Source organism: Cimex lectularius, unplaced genomic scaffold (assembly GCF_000648675.2).
Source record: "Cimex lectularius strain Harlan isolate CLEC.00 unplaced genomic scaffold, Clec_2.1 scaffold360, whole genome shotgun sequence".
In the NCBI taxonomy this organism is placed as follows: domain Eukaryota; kingdom Metazoa; phylum Arthropoda; class Insecta; order Hemiptera; family Cimicidae; genus Cimex; species Cimex lectularius.
In genome coordinates this window covers 1-15,578 of record NW_019393442.1, presented here as the reverse complement: position 1 = coordinate 15,578, position 15,578 = coordinate 1, and the positions used below count along the sequence as shown (strand labels likewise).

General features: G+C 34.5%; 1 protein-coding gene across 2 annotated transcripts in view; it reads left to right on the top strand.

Moving 5' to 3' along the window:
• Nucleotides 1–13,961, top strand: part of LOC112128141 — a 47,811-nt gene extending 33,850 nt beyond the window's left edge. For both annotated transcript variants that reach the window (XM_024229948.1, XM_024229947.1), the window contains one exon: nt 13,701–13,961. In XM_024229948.1, the coding sequence (XP_024085716.1) occupies nt 13,701–13,912 (212 nt within the window). In that variant the 3' untranslated portion in view covers nt 13,913–13,961. The remainder of the gene's footprint in view (nt 1–13,700) is intronic.
• Nucleotides 13,962–15,578: the final 1,617 nt, after the last annotated feature.

Sequence of the window (15,578 nt, the reverse complement as noted above, 5' to 3'; positions counted from 1 at the left end):
AGCTTAAAGGTTCATGTTTCCGTTGAACTGCAGTCCACAATCCCAAGCATACTGATCCCTAAACGGGCCGATAAGGGACTGCTTCCCTAGTAACTTGCTCTCATGCTGCCTTGAGGTACGCCGTTGCTTCCGTGGTTCCGTTTTCTTGCTTTCGTTCGTAAAATCAAAATTGTTAGCATTACTTACTTTCAGGCTTAGAAGTTATTGTTCAGTTTAATTTTCTTTTAATTTAAAATCACGGGAGCGAAATCCGCCAGCTGCCGGCAGAAAAGGGTTGAGAATTTAGGTGCTGCATTGCTGGCATCCGAACAGATGACTGAAAAAACGTTTTGCAATGAAGTTTATTTTGTTTTATTTAGCTATTTTAATTGTTTGTTTCGCGACCAGCGCGCGCATGTTTAAAGGTGTCTACAGGTCCCATTTGAAAAAAAGTTGGTTGGTTTATTCTGCAATATTTAGATTAAAAAATCAGTATGTATTAGCCAAAATACTACTACTACTAATAATAATAATATAAAAATTACAGATAATTCAAACAAGAAAATAAACTTAATTCGGCAAGGTAACCGTCTGCCGGAGTCTTTATTAACTAAGTCCTATAAAGTAAACGTACAAATGCATTAAGCTAAATAAATGCAATGATATGCTAAATGTAATATTTATAACAAAATACTATATAATAAACTAAATATTTACCAATGCATCGGTAGTACATTATTAGAAATAACCAGAGTATGAATAATACATAAAATAAGACACGTATAAACTGAATTCAAGTCCAAATCAGAATAGAGAAACAAAAACTGAGAAGTACTGAGAAGTAAAAATCAGTGAACCAGAGCTGAGAACGGAGAAACAGAAGTATCAAATATCAAGAGGGTGAGGGAGCGGGGGAAGAGTAATAAGTATTAAAAGAAAAAAAATTACTTAGATAAATTTGTTTAGCATTATCCTTCGATAAGCCTAGGCCGCTTTTGCATAACTGACTAAGTGCGTCCAATCTAGTCCGTTGAGCAACTTTATGAGTCTGTCCATTGACACGGTTCTTTCACCGAACGCAGACAAACGATAGGTGGTTAGAATGGGGCATACCGCGACAAAATGTAATATGTCTTCCTTTACCCGGTAATTGCATAACTCGCACTCCTGTTGGCTGAGGAGATCATACGGCTTACGCCGAAGGTTCAGCAATTCTGCCCTCAGTTTTAGGATCCAACGTATGTCTGTAATGCTGTTATTTGGATTTTGGTCCCCAACCAAGCTGGCACATCTAACCCCGTGATCCAGCATCCTATATGTACGGTATCGACGGGAAGCCTGCACTCTATGTTGCTCACTAAAAAACTATCCTTCAGGCGAATAATAATTGACTGGAGTTGAAGGGAGAGAGCCTTACTCTCGGGTTTCAAAAAGGACAAACCTCTCCCATCCTTTCCGCCAGTCAAATTAAAGAACATCAGAAACCGTAAAATACATGTATTTATTTATTTTTTTTTATTTGCCTTCATTAAAAAACTAGGTGGAACACATAAGGTCGGTCACCCTGTCTATACATATTTTTATTTAAATATATTCTTACCTGTTATATCTGCAGTTTGGTCCCTTTCGTTCTTTCTCGTCGGCCATACTCGCCGATTTAATCTGGAAGATGCGTCATCACCATTTTCAGTAGTTAGTTAATGCATTGTCAATTAACGCTACTGATGACGAGAAGCTGAGGCATCGGACTGGCCAAAAGTGTGAAGCATAGGCAAACCAAAATGATCCAACCAAACTACAGGTACACCCTCAGACACCCAAGAGGAATCTCACAATTTCCTAAATACATGGAATACAAGGAATCTATTTTTTAAAATCTTAACCACCCCGAACTGAACCATTTAGATTTTTACTATCGTAACAATTAATTGGAAAATGCTTTTCTTAATATTTATTATTGAAATTTAGCATTATAAAAAAATTCACTAGTTTTCGTGGTCCGCTTGACCAATTAATATTTTTCAATTAATTAAGGTTTTTAGTTGAGATAAAAAAGTCAGTGACACGAGCGGGATTCGAACCCACTTTTTTTATCTCAACTAAAAACCTTAATTAATTGAAAGAAATTATTAAAAAATTATGATTTTCAAAACATTAAAAAACATGCAAAATAATGTAATGTCGACAATTATTGTACTATTGACATTTCAGGTAGGGAATTTTGTTCAGATAGGGGGTTCAGCTTTTTTACTTTTTTTATATGGTTAACAGATTCCCTGTGGATTAATCTTGTGGTTTCCAATTTATATTATTGCCGTTTGATTAATCAATATTTGGTTATTGGACTGGGCATAATAGTCGACGGCTCATCAAAGTTTCATCCACAACTACTTTGCGGTCATCAAATTAGTTGAACTTATTTTTAGGTAATTTTTTGTCTCAACAATCTTAAATTATTTAGGATCAGTTAATTCCGTTTCAATGATGTAGAAAGGTTACCAGGTTCAGTTGATCAACCTTGATACCTTGAAAAATATCGTTAATAGTGTAAAAAAGTAATAAGTAAAAATTTACTACTACCTCCTTTTTAGGTACTACGAAAAACTTAGCACGCAGCAAGCAGTTTAGGTCGTGTGTGTACCTATAAATACAGTAATAAAAAGTCGAGTCGTATGTCTAAATTAAACGCACGCAGTCGTTCGAGTCGTTAGGGAGACATGGCTGATAACATACAGGTTGGGAAAGTTTGTGCGAATACGTACGATCAAAAGACTGTTTCACTATTAAGAAGAAATGATATTTCGTTTGTTTTTTTGTTTTTTTAAATCGAATAAATTGTATTGGATCTTTGGGGGCAACCGTTTGAGAGTTGACAAGGCGTGTCATCACCAGAAAATTCCTGGGTAATTTCAGCTGCTCTGAATTTGAATCCAAAATAATTCCAAATGATCTTTTTTTTTTCAGTGAAAAAACACCCGGCGAAATCTATGGTTTTATACTTTTATAACCGCAGTTTAAGAAAATATATTATTTATTAATTAATCTTTTATGTTAGGTTTTGGTTGAAATGAAAAAGTTAGAGCCACGAGCGGGATTCGAACCCACGACCTTCAGCTCAATACGCCGCTCAATTTACGAACCCACTAATAAAAATTAAAATTATTATATAAAATATAATCTTCACATAACTGTTCTAGTAAACTGCATAATTATAATATCCAATCATCGTTAACCCTAAACTATACAGTTTTGCTTTAGAAGAGCTGCAGTTTATGAACAGTACCATTTTCCAATATGGAACAGATAATGTCATGTTAAAAACCAGAAGAGCAGAAAAGTTTTGTATTTATACATATATATTTGTACATATTTGATAAGAGTGTAGAAAATATGTATGTTACAACTGTATTACTTGAACTTGATAGAAAATTGTCAACATTATATGAACAAAATTCATTACATAAAATAAACAATATATTTCGAAGTAAAACAGAAATTATCCATTATATTTGGTGGTTTTTAGAATTTTTTTGGGAATAGATAAACATTGATTTCTTTTACTATATTTTTACTGTAATCTAAATAAAATATGCTGTATCATGATATATTCACACATTTGATATGACCTATGTTAACCTAACGACAAATAAAAATAATAAAAACGGAAAATTTAAACTTTCCAATTTTTTTTAGCGAAATCATGGATTATTCACAAAAATATGGGGGTGTTTGATATTTTGGAGTGTCGAATCACCAAAAAAGTTTGGTCCAAATCAGTGACACACCAACCTGGTCGTCCCCTTGTTAGATGAATATTGTGTTGAATACCATGCCAGCATAATGTATTAAATTCTATATTGAATAATTCAAATGTCTTAAACTAGGTAATACCATTTTTGCATTCACCATTATGGATTAAAGAAGAACAGCGTTTTTCCTTAAATATATAAGTACACAAGTTGATTACATGTACTGGAAGAAAATATATTATTTATTAATTAATATTTTTATATAAGGTTTTGTGTAAGGTTTTGGTTGAAATAAAAAAGTTAGTGCCACGAGCGGGATTCGAACCCACGACCACTTTCGCGATAGCTCAAGTAGTAGAGCAGCGGCGTATTGAGCTGAAGGTCGTGGGTTCGAATCCCGCTCGTGACACTAACTTTTTTATTTCAACCAAAACCTTACACAAAAATATTAATTAATTGAAAGAAGTAATTTGGTCAGTAAACCACCAAATACTGACCAAATTACTTCTTTCAATTAATTAATATTTTTGTGTAAGATTTTGGTTGAAATAAAAAAGTTAGTGCCACGAGCGGGATTCGAACCCACGACCACTTTCGCGATAGCTCAAGTAGTAGAGCAGCGGCGTATTGAGCTGAAGGTCGTGGGTTCGAATCCCGCTCGTGACACTAACTTTTTTATTTCAACCAAAACCTTACACAAAAATATTAATTAATTGAAAGAAGTAATTTGGTCAGTAAACCACCAAATACTGACCAAATTACTTCTTTCAATTAATTAATATTTTTGTGTAAGATTTTGGTTGAAATAAAAAAGTTAGTGCCACGAGCGGGATTCGAACCCACGACCACTTTCGCGATAGCTCAAGTAGTAGAGCAGCGGCGTATTGAGCTGAAGGTCGTGGGTTTAACATGGTATTCAACACAACATTCATCTAACAAGGGGACGACCAGGTTGGTGTGTCACTGATTTGGACCAAACTTTTTTGGTGATTCTACACTTCAAAATATCAAACACCCCCATATTTTTGTGAATAATCCGTGATTTCGCTAAAAAAAAATTGGAAAGTTTGAATTTTCCGTTTTTTATTATTTTTATTTGTCGTTAGGTTAACATAGGTCATATCAATGTGTGAATATATCATGATACAGAATATTTTATTTAGATTACAGTAAAAATATAGTAAAAGAAATCAATGTTTATCTATTCCCAAAAAAATTCTAAAAACCAAATATTTTTCAAGTAAACCAGGTCATAATAACATTTTTTCGTGAAACTGATATGAAATTTTGTTTTAGCACCTCTAGCAATCCCTAAATATATTTTTTTGTTTCAATTTAAACTTATCGATTTTTTGACGTCTAAAATTTTTTCGATTTTTAAGAAATTTATATTGAAATATCTGATTGAAACGGCTCAAAAACGACTAAAAGTATTTTAACTTCATACGTACCATTTAATAGAACTTAGCATTTTAACGGCGTATGTACAATAAAAATATATAAAAGATTTCTATAAGAAAATACACAAAATAGGAAAATTATTTGCCAGACCTCTTTTTTTTAAAAGGAAATAATAATCCGATTTTAATGTTTCATATAGTTATAAAATGCAATTGACAATTTCTTTAAAACGAATTATAAACTATGAAAATCGGTCTCCTAAATTTTGAGAAAAATTATGCCAAAGCTTGCACTAGGAATGTCAGGCACGCATTATGAATCAAATAAATTCATTTACACCTATTTCTGAGAATGTCGGTATCTAAGGGTTTTATAACGTTTGAATCAAGACAATCAGGTCAAATCCAAGTTTTAGCAATTTCCTGACTTACTTTGCTTACATAAAGTTCGTTAAAATATGCAAAAACAGCTGTATTTTGTTTATTTATCTTTGTAAATCACATAAAATATTTTCCTTTTTATGTACCAACAATGAAATTATTACATCAAAAATAATATTGTTTTAATCTATAAATAACGATTTATGCTCATTTGATTAAATTTACTTTAGAACGGCGAAATAAAAATATTAAAAACGGAAAATTTAAACTTTCAACATTTTTTGGCGAAACTATGGCCTATTCACAAGTGACGGATATGTGCCCGATATTTTGGAGTGTCAAATCATCAAAAACAAGTTTGGTTCAAATCCCTGGCACACATCTCGTGTTCCATAAATTAATCATAACGGGAAAAAAAAGTTTGACGTTTCCGGTTCTTACCTATTACAAATTAAACAATTTCTGTTTCGTTTAATAAATATTTATTACCTTTAAAATATATTACTATCAACTATTATTAGCTAATCTCAATTGCATAAGAGTCCTCTGTTTTTACATCGCGACAAAATTTGAGTTTAGATCAAATCAAAATTTGCCATTTTTCAAATGTCGTGTAATCAGGAATTTGAAAAATGGCAAAAAGGAGGGAAAATTCGAAAGATAGGTTGAGATGGGGAGTTGGTGTCCTAGTGGATTTAAGTCACGATAGCTCAAGAGGTAGAGCAGCGGCGTATTTAGCCGAAGGTCGTGGGTTCGAATCCTGCTCGTGACCCTGGCTTTTTTATCTCAACCAGTACCTTAAATAAGGATTAATTAATTGAAAGAAGTTACTGGTCAATCGGACCACGAAATATAATGGATTTATTAATTATATCAAAAAGATTTCTTCATAAAATAGATAAACATATTAGCATTGAAATTTGACTTGAATGATTTTTGTACGGCCAGATGAGTTTGGGCCAATTTGACATTCTTTTGTTTTCCGTTTTTTGTAAGAAACCAGATTTTTTTTCTCAAGAGGCTTATTCCCACAAATTATTTAGCGTTTTCAAACTTTTTTCTTTGTTGTCCGATTTTCCCAAGTGGAAAGAGAATTTTCAATTTTTGCTCTGTGGCCGTGATCGACAGTATGTCAGGGTCATATTCCTCGATTCGATTTCCAACTTTGCCCTTTGACTTTTTCTACCCCTAGTTGCTTAATTTTTCTAAGAATAGTACCCTTTTCTGATACGAAACAGACAAAATTCTTACAATCTCTACATCCCTCGTATTACGATAAAACCATTATTTATGGTTCATTTCATCACAGCTCATCTCCTCATCAATTATAATCTCCTGGTTACAAATTCCAACAAAAACTAATAATAATTAATTAAATATTAATTGGAGATCGTGAGATGCGGTCTGGTGTGACGTAGGTTTTAGAAAAACATTTTCTTTATCGTGCCAACGTTTCGATCTTTATTGAGATCATCTTCAGGGCTCAAAGTGTTTCCTTTCTGTGTAGATGTATCATTATTGTGTGTCGAGCTGAGACTGCCAATTAATTTAATACTTTTATTATTACAGGTAGTAAAAACAATATTCTTTCTAAATTTGACTTTATTATGATGATTAATTTTATTTAAATTGTCAACAAACCTCATAGTGAAAATAATCAAACATATTGTCAACATTCCCAATCAAAATTATTAACATAATCATTTTTACTGAATTAATTATACACAATTTTTTCAAAATGAAAAATTTGTGTTACAGGCGGGATTCGAACCCACGACTTTCGGCTCAATACGCCGCTGCTCTACCACTTGAGCTACCGTGACTTCGATCGCTCATGCCACAAACTTCTCATTTCGACCACCCGATTTTATTCGTATTGAGCAGTAGAGCAGCGGCGTGTATTGAGCCGAAAGTCGTGGGTTCGAATCCCGCCGGTGACACAAATTTTTCATTTCGAAAAAATTGTGTATAATTAATTGAGTATTTATATATTTAATAGAAGCTGATAAAATTTAGTAATAATCATTTTTAGACAAACGATAGTTGAAACTTCATTAATGGAGTGAGGTTTAAGTTTCGTTCACTAAGTTTAGGTTTCCACCTTCAAAATCTTGAATAATTTCCATTAAATGGATCAGACCTCTAGACATCATAATAGAGGACAGATCCTCCAAAGGACTAGTGCTTATCTACCGGTCCTGGGGGCGGCGGGACTATCTCTTGGGATCGTGTCGGGATCCTGACAGGCTCTTTTCTTTCCTTCTCCATCCTCAACAGCAACATTAACTTAAAAATGTGTCTTTTTAGCCGAAATTAGTTCTACAAAAGGTTAATAGCGTAAATTAGAAAATGTGAGGCTGATAGACAAATATTTATGGTCTCACAATTTGATTTTAATTTGATCTAATTATCCAAGGAAGGCCGTTCTTTCCACGCTACGAATACAGATAAAACTAAAGCTTTACTTTCAATTAATTAATCTTTTTATGTAAGGTCTTGGTTGAAATGAAAAAGTCAGTCGGGATTCGAAGGGAGTTGTGTCTGAGTGGATCAAAGTCGCGATAGCTCAAGTGGTAGAGCAGCAGCGTATTGAGCCGATGGTTCGAATCCCGCCCGTGACACTGACTTTTTCATTTGAACCAAAAAACTTACATAGAAAGATTAATTAATTAATTGAAAGTAGTAATTTGGTCAATAGACCACTAAATATAACAGATCTAAAGATTTACTTTTAAATCTTTAAATATTGTGGGATAATTCAATTCCTAAACTTTAATATCTTTATTGTTTTTTAGCTTTAAAAATCGAAAAGTCTGTTATACTGCGGAAACTTTCGTCTAAAAAATGCGGTTATTTCCTCGTCTAGAGTGATTAATGCCCGGTTGTTGTTGTTTATTAACCCCTGGTCCCATGAGGAATATTTGGACCGTATTTTCACCCGATATGTCTGATGGTGCCTCAGATGATGGCATGTGATAGTCCATTACGTACAGTCATTTCAGATCACGCGAGTTGAAGCGAAGATTGTAAATTCGATCGGGAATTTATTGCGATAGGTGAAACATAATTTTCCCCCTTGGATCAAACAACACGGTGCCTGACACGCCGCGAGCCGTCAGCAAATATTTTTATACAAAATAAATAAAAAGGACGTATATAAAAACATTTTATCGGAATTCTGCCTATCTGTTCTCACTCAACGTTATCTACTGTTTAGATTATCCTACAACTTAATTTCGACTTTGCTGGATCATCGAACTTTTTAACTCTACCGCACAAACAATTCTGCTTTTCAAAACCTCAGACTTGATGACAGGCTGTTATAAAAACCTAATAAGATTATTAAATCTGTAGTTCGTAGATAGATTAAAATGTTTGCCACTATAAGAACAACCAAAGAAAAATTGTGATTCTCGGTCTTTATAGACACTATCAGTGAAAAAAGATTTGATGGAATGTAACCAAAGAAGCTTTTTGGTTGAACCGTTGCGCAACGCTGAAGACTTGACTCTTCAAGTTAAGCCTGATTAACTGGCTCAAGTTCAGGTCGTCCTTATGCTAAATTTCCCGATATCGTAAGCCAATTGTGGATTATCGGCAGCAGTCAAAATTTTCAAACCGTAACATGCCATATTTCGATTATTGGTCTGGATGAATTTTGCCAAGGGTACATCCTCATAATTCCTTTACCAGAGACACAATTCATAAGAAAATGGAAAGAGTGTGTCTATCTCTGAAAATAGTTAGCTCCAAAATCCAAAATGATCGAATTTTGAACAAAATAAACTAGAGGATTTTGCGAGGATGATGATCTTTTCTCTCTCCTATGCTTTGATGGATGGGTGTGATATGAAGACTGTACCTTGGTTGTTTGTCTTGATATGCGTTGCAAATAAGTATAAAAGCGTTGCTACTTTTCAAAATTTTACAAATAACAGGTTTGTTTATTCCGAGCTTGTTTAAAAAATTTTGATTTTTTTTTTTTTTTTTTTGAGGACAGAAAGTAAACGTTTTCCGCCTTGTCATGAAATTTCTAAACAAAGGTCAAGATTTGCGGAAAGAATTATGAACGAGAACATGGAGTTAGTTACTGACACTTCGTAAAAATGGAAAAAATCCTTTGCCTCTCCCTGCTTATAACTCAGACGTTGCATATAGCTACATTATTATTCTATCAATTAAGGTTTATTTTTTCATAACGGTATGAAAACGCCCCAGATATAAAATAGGCAACCTAGGTCAAAATGCAAATCGAAAGTTCTTGAAAACGAGAACACATATATATATATATATATATATATAAACTCAGCGCAAGAATCTTCCAAAAAGCATCCTCGCCCAATCATTTTTACAAAATTTACTGCAAAAATTATTAAACTCGACAATACTTGTTGTAAATACCTTAATAAACCCAATCCTAACCTCCCATAAGCTGAAGAAACCTAGCAATATCTAACACCACAGATTTATTGTCTTAACATATCTTACCTGCCGACAGGTTTTCCTGTAACTGCCAGACAACAGAATTGTCTCACATAAGGGCAAGTGTCTCTCAAAGGAGCATTCCTGCTTCTTTCATTTTTTCAATATTTAGTGCAGAAATCATTTCAATCCACAATAGTGCTGATATATTCCATATTAGACTCATTCGCGACCTACCACACGATGAAAAAACCAAACATAATCTCCTATAGCCTTCTTATTTTATTCTTTACACATCTTCTGATGTAACTGGCCGAGAGCAGAAATCATCTCAGGGTAAGCGTTCCTCGTGGAAACATCCTTGCCTCTTTCATTTTTTCCATCTCTACTACAGAAATCATTTCACTCCACAATGCCGTTGGTAAATTCCGTAGTCCACTCATTCGTGCCCCCCATAAGATGAAGAAACGCAACAAACTGTCAAAGAATTCCTTATGGGAGCATTCTGGGACCAATTTTTTAAAATATTTATAGCAAAAATCATTTCAGTTCACATAAGCTGAGAATCCTCCTATAAATTTATTGACCTTATCCTTTAAAAAGTACCTAATAAATAGGTTTTTCTATAACTATTAAATGAAAAAAATTATCATTTTATATCCTTATCAAGCCAAGTGTTTCTCAAGGAAGCATTGTTACCCCATTCCTTTTATCAATTTACACTGCAGAAATCAAGTCATGCTACAATACAGTTCGTAAATTCCGTAGTGGAACATCCGTGTCCTCCGATAAGCTGAAAGAATCCAACAAACTGTCATAGAAGAAAAGCCATACCAGGCCAAGTGTTTCTCATGGGAACATCCCGGGACCATTTTTATTTTAAATATTTACCTCAAAAATAATTTAGGTTTACGTGGTAAATTCCGTAATCCATTTATTTGCATCCTCCAATAAGCTGAAAAAGGCCAACTTTTTCCCACACATTTATTGTATTTTCCTTTAATCGTATCCTGTAATTATGAAAGAAAAGATTATGAACTTGTATTCATATTAGGGCAAGTATTCCTCATGAGAGAACCTAGACCCATTCATTTTGACATTTTGCACTGCAGATAACACATCACCCTGCAATAATGGATGTGTCGTTGTCGACTTATTCGCGTCTTCCAGGCTTAAGAAATTCAAGAACCCTGCGAGAACCCTCTCGAATAACAATTATCATATTGTACAATTCTCTTTCAAGGATATCCTTGACTCATTCCTTTCTACAATTCTCGAATTTAAAAAGAGTCTTCTCCTTTCCAAATACATAAAACCTTACGTAAAATCAGATCTACCCCCTTACAAGCCAGAATAAACAAAATTACATTAGAATCTTGTTTGAACCCCAATCTACATCTAATTTATCATGCTGTTTTGAATGTAAACCACTCTATTAGAATTATCACCAGGACACAAGTGCCTAAAACAACTTGACTCACTATGCAAAACAACTTTAAACAACATTAGTACCATATCAACGTCTCAGTCAAAATCATCCACCTAAACAATGCTCAGCAATCTTCACATACAAAATTTATTAAATATTCTCATCAGAATTTTTCACCCATCGCCTATCATCAATGCTAATATTCTAATCAAACGCTTATTCTCTTACCTGATAATCATCCATGATGTTTGTACAGACCTTCACTGGAAGAGGATGATCAGGTGAACCCTAATGTTAAATAACGCTACGATGTTACATAAACCAAATAGAAATTGAAACGTGCACTTTTTTTACATCGTTTTACATAATTAATCTTTATGTAAGGTATTGGTTGAAATGAAAAAGTTAGTGTCACGAGCGGGATTCGAACCCACGACGTTCGGCTAAATACGCCGCTGCTCTAACCACTTGATCAATCGTGACTTAGATCCACTCGGACACCAACTTCCCATCTCAACCCCACCTTTCGAATTTTCCCTACTTTTTGCTATTTTTCAAATGTCGTGTAATTAGGATTCGATTCTTGGCGACAAATGGAAATGGCCAAGGAGGGCTTTAGAGAAGAAATTCTTCGTTTTACTTATTAAATCCATTATATTTCGTGGTCCAATTAATTAATCTTTATGTAAGGTATTGGTTGAAATGAAATATAATGGATTTAAACGAAGTATAAAAAAAGGGAAAATTCGAAAGTAGGTTGAGATGGGAAGTTGGTGTCCGAGAGGATCGAAGTCACGATAGCTCAAGTGGTTAGAGCAGCGGCGTATTTAGTCGGAGGTCGTGGGTTCGAATCCCGCCCGTGACGCTGACTTTTTCATTTGAACCAAAAACCTTACAAAAAAGATTACTTAATTGAAAGTAGTGATTTCGTCAATAGACCACTAAATATAATGGATTTTTATATAATTTTGATGAAAGTAATTAAATAATGTTTGTTAAAATAATGTTGATGTTTATTGCAACAGGTAACATGAAGACTGATTAATTGAAAATTGAATAATTGAAAATTGATGTTTTTCTTTCTGACTTGGACGTTGTCGATATTAACGGTAGAAGTATTTAGCCGAAGGTTGTGGGTTCGAATCCCGCTCGTGGCACTGACATTTTTATCTCAACCAAAACCTTACATAAAAAGAATAATTAATTGAAAGAAGTAATTTGGTCAATCAGACCACTAAATATAATGATTTAATAAGTAAAACGAAGTATCACTTCACTAACAGCTCCCCGTGGCCACTTCATAAGTCGCTGAGAATCGAATCATGATTACATAAAAAGAGGGAAAATTTGAACGGTTGTAGGTTGAGATGGAGAGTTGGTGTCCGAGAGGATCGAAATCACGATAGCTCAAGTGGTTAGAGCAGCGGCGTATTTAGTCGGAGGTCGTGGGTTCGAATCCCGCCCGTGACGCTGACTTTTTCATTTGAACCAAAAACCTTACAAAAAAGATTACTTAATTGAAAGTAGTGATTTCGTCAATAGACCACTAAATATAATGGATTTTTATATAATTTTGATGAAAGTAATTAAATAATAAGGTAAAGTAATTTTTGTGTTAAAAGTCCATAAGACTCGCAGAATTATCATGCTCGGGGATTGCATATATAATTATGTCTCTACATGATGTTATGTTTTTTTTAATCTTATAGAACTGAATATGCATAAAATCTTATACAAAGCAGTAAAAATAGATGAACTTTGGTAATCTGCTAGGTTTTAATTGTTACGGTATATATAAGTGTTATTCCTTGGCTATTTTAACTCGACTGTTTTGAATTTTTTACAAACCATGTTGTATACCATGTTTTTATGAGGTTTGAGGTCGTTTTAGAGGTCAAGGGGGAGAGCTGATTAAATACAAACGAAATCAGTCGTTAATTATCAACCAGACGGATACTCTCAAACTTCTCAATGAATCATGGATGAGACTACATACCTGTTTCAAGGTTCATATATTCTTTTTTGTTTTTCAAGAAAAATTATATTTTTTTTTTTAAATTTGAGTTCAAATTTATCGAAGGAATGTTGGGAATTTGTAATTAAATAATTTTTGTCGGGATTCAAATATCATTCGGGATCTTCATGTAGCTTTTCTGTTTAACCGTTGAGGGAAAGACCGAATTGGCGTCTCGTGACCACAAAGCTTGCTCGAAATGCTGTAAGCCCGTTCAAATGTAGAAACCGGATAAGAATTGAATTAGCCGCCTCGCGAAATCGTCTCGGTCCCATCCGAACCAGCGCGAAACACGAAATACCTACAGGCGTGGCTCTTGTTGGCAGACAGGCGAGTGGTGGTGTGGTACGGTGGAGATAGTGTGGAGACGACGTCGACTACCCTTCCCACAAACGACGAAGCGTGGACGGAAAGCCCTGAACCGTACGCCGACGATGGCATGGCCGCCAACAAGGACCGACGGACTTCGAGAGGTTCGATACACCCAGGAGGAGCCACTCCGCACATCAAAGACGCTTTCGGTAAGTCGGTTTTATAAGTTGATAAATCAAGCAGGCGATTTAACCGACGTGATTCCATTTACTTCAATGAAAATTAAGCATGGCTTTCTTTTTTTAGATATTTAAAATAATTCCCATTCAAATATTTTACTTATCTATTTCATTTTTCTTCCAAGCTGTCAATGAAGACATTTACGTTATATTCTGCACATTAAGCCTTTTTTTACATATTTACTGTTTTCGTTTAAAAATAAAATAAAAATTAAGTTAGGACAGAATTTTTTTAAATATTTCTGAATGTGAAAAAACCTCTCTCTATTCTAACCTAATAAAAACCTCTCTAAAAAAACCTATATATTCTTTGTCATTACATACTTGACTTTTATAGGTTTTTCTTCAAAACAACTTTTCTATAATAATCATAAACATTGTATTTACAACTATCATTTACTAGTTTAAAGGTTAAAGGTTCAAATCTTCAGCAATTACTTTCTCTTTCTGCAGTTGTACCACCTCCTGTCAATCTTGTGTCAGCCTATACCCAATCCAAACCCTTGAAGATGAACTAACCTTCTTAGCTGGAGCAGATCTTGGTACGCAGACGTATCGACGGACGAAAGAACACAAATACAACCTGCAACGAAGCAAAAGAAGCACTTGTACACAGTACCATTCCAGACTCGAGAATACTTAGGGCTTAACTTTGGGCTAAAAGACAGCCGTCTAATTTAAGGACCTAGCCGGGACAACTCCACACTAATCTGCTTTTATTCCACCCGAACACCTTGAAATCTACAGGTATATGAACCTGTAGCTTGGTCGTTTCTGATCGTTCTGAAGTGGCTCCTGACCAGAGCTATACAGCTAGGATAGACCGTTCTGAAGTGTAACTTAAAGCAAATTATCCTGCAAAACCGTTCCTTTTCCTCTTGGTTGTGAGGACTTGAGCTGCTTCTGACGAAGATAAAGCCTTCCTTTTTTCATCCGACTTCTTTAGACCTCACACAGACCTAAGCAATCTCCAAACACGACAACACACATTCAACGGGATCTAAACTGCCCTTTACCACTCTTTCCTCCCCCTAAACCCTTCACTCCATTACAGGTCAAATTCATGATCAATCGTTTCCCCGTAAAAATATCTATCTAAAAAAAACAGTAATTTTCCTTACCACCATTCTCTCTCAACGGTACGACGTTTTGCAAAATGAAAGGAGATCATGACATATTTATTACTGTTTTGGCGTCAAGAGCTTTTTTCTGGATAAAGCATTTTCCAGTCAAATGAAACTTTTTTTGTTCAATCATCAGGTTGAAGGGTTTCTACAAACACGTCTCTCGACATGAATTGCAAAAGTGAACCAGCTGATACCCCCGCCAACGCGAAAACGCCCTTCAACCTGATGATGAGCTAAAGGGCTCGGCCGGATTGTTGCGATACAACTTACTGTGAGTAGGAACCATCTTTTTAAAAAGGATTGAACTCCACACCTTGAAAAAAGGTTTCATTTGGTTGAAAAAAAGGTTTCATTTTATTAGCAAAAAGGTTTCATTTGCTTGGAAAAAGGTTTCATTTTGTTGAAAAAAGGTTTCATTTGGTTAAAAAAAGGTTTCATTTGATTGCAAAAAGGTTTCATTTGCTTGAAAAAAGGTTTCATTTGCTTGGAAAAAGGTTTCATTTGATTAAAAAAGTTTCATTTGCTT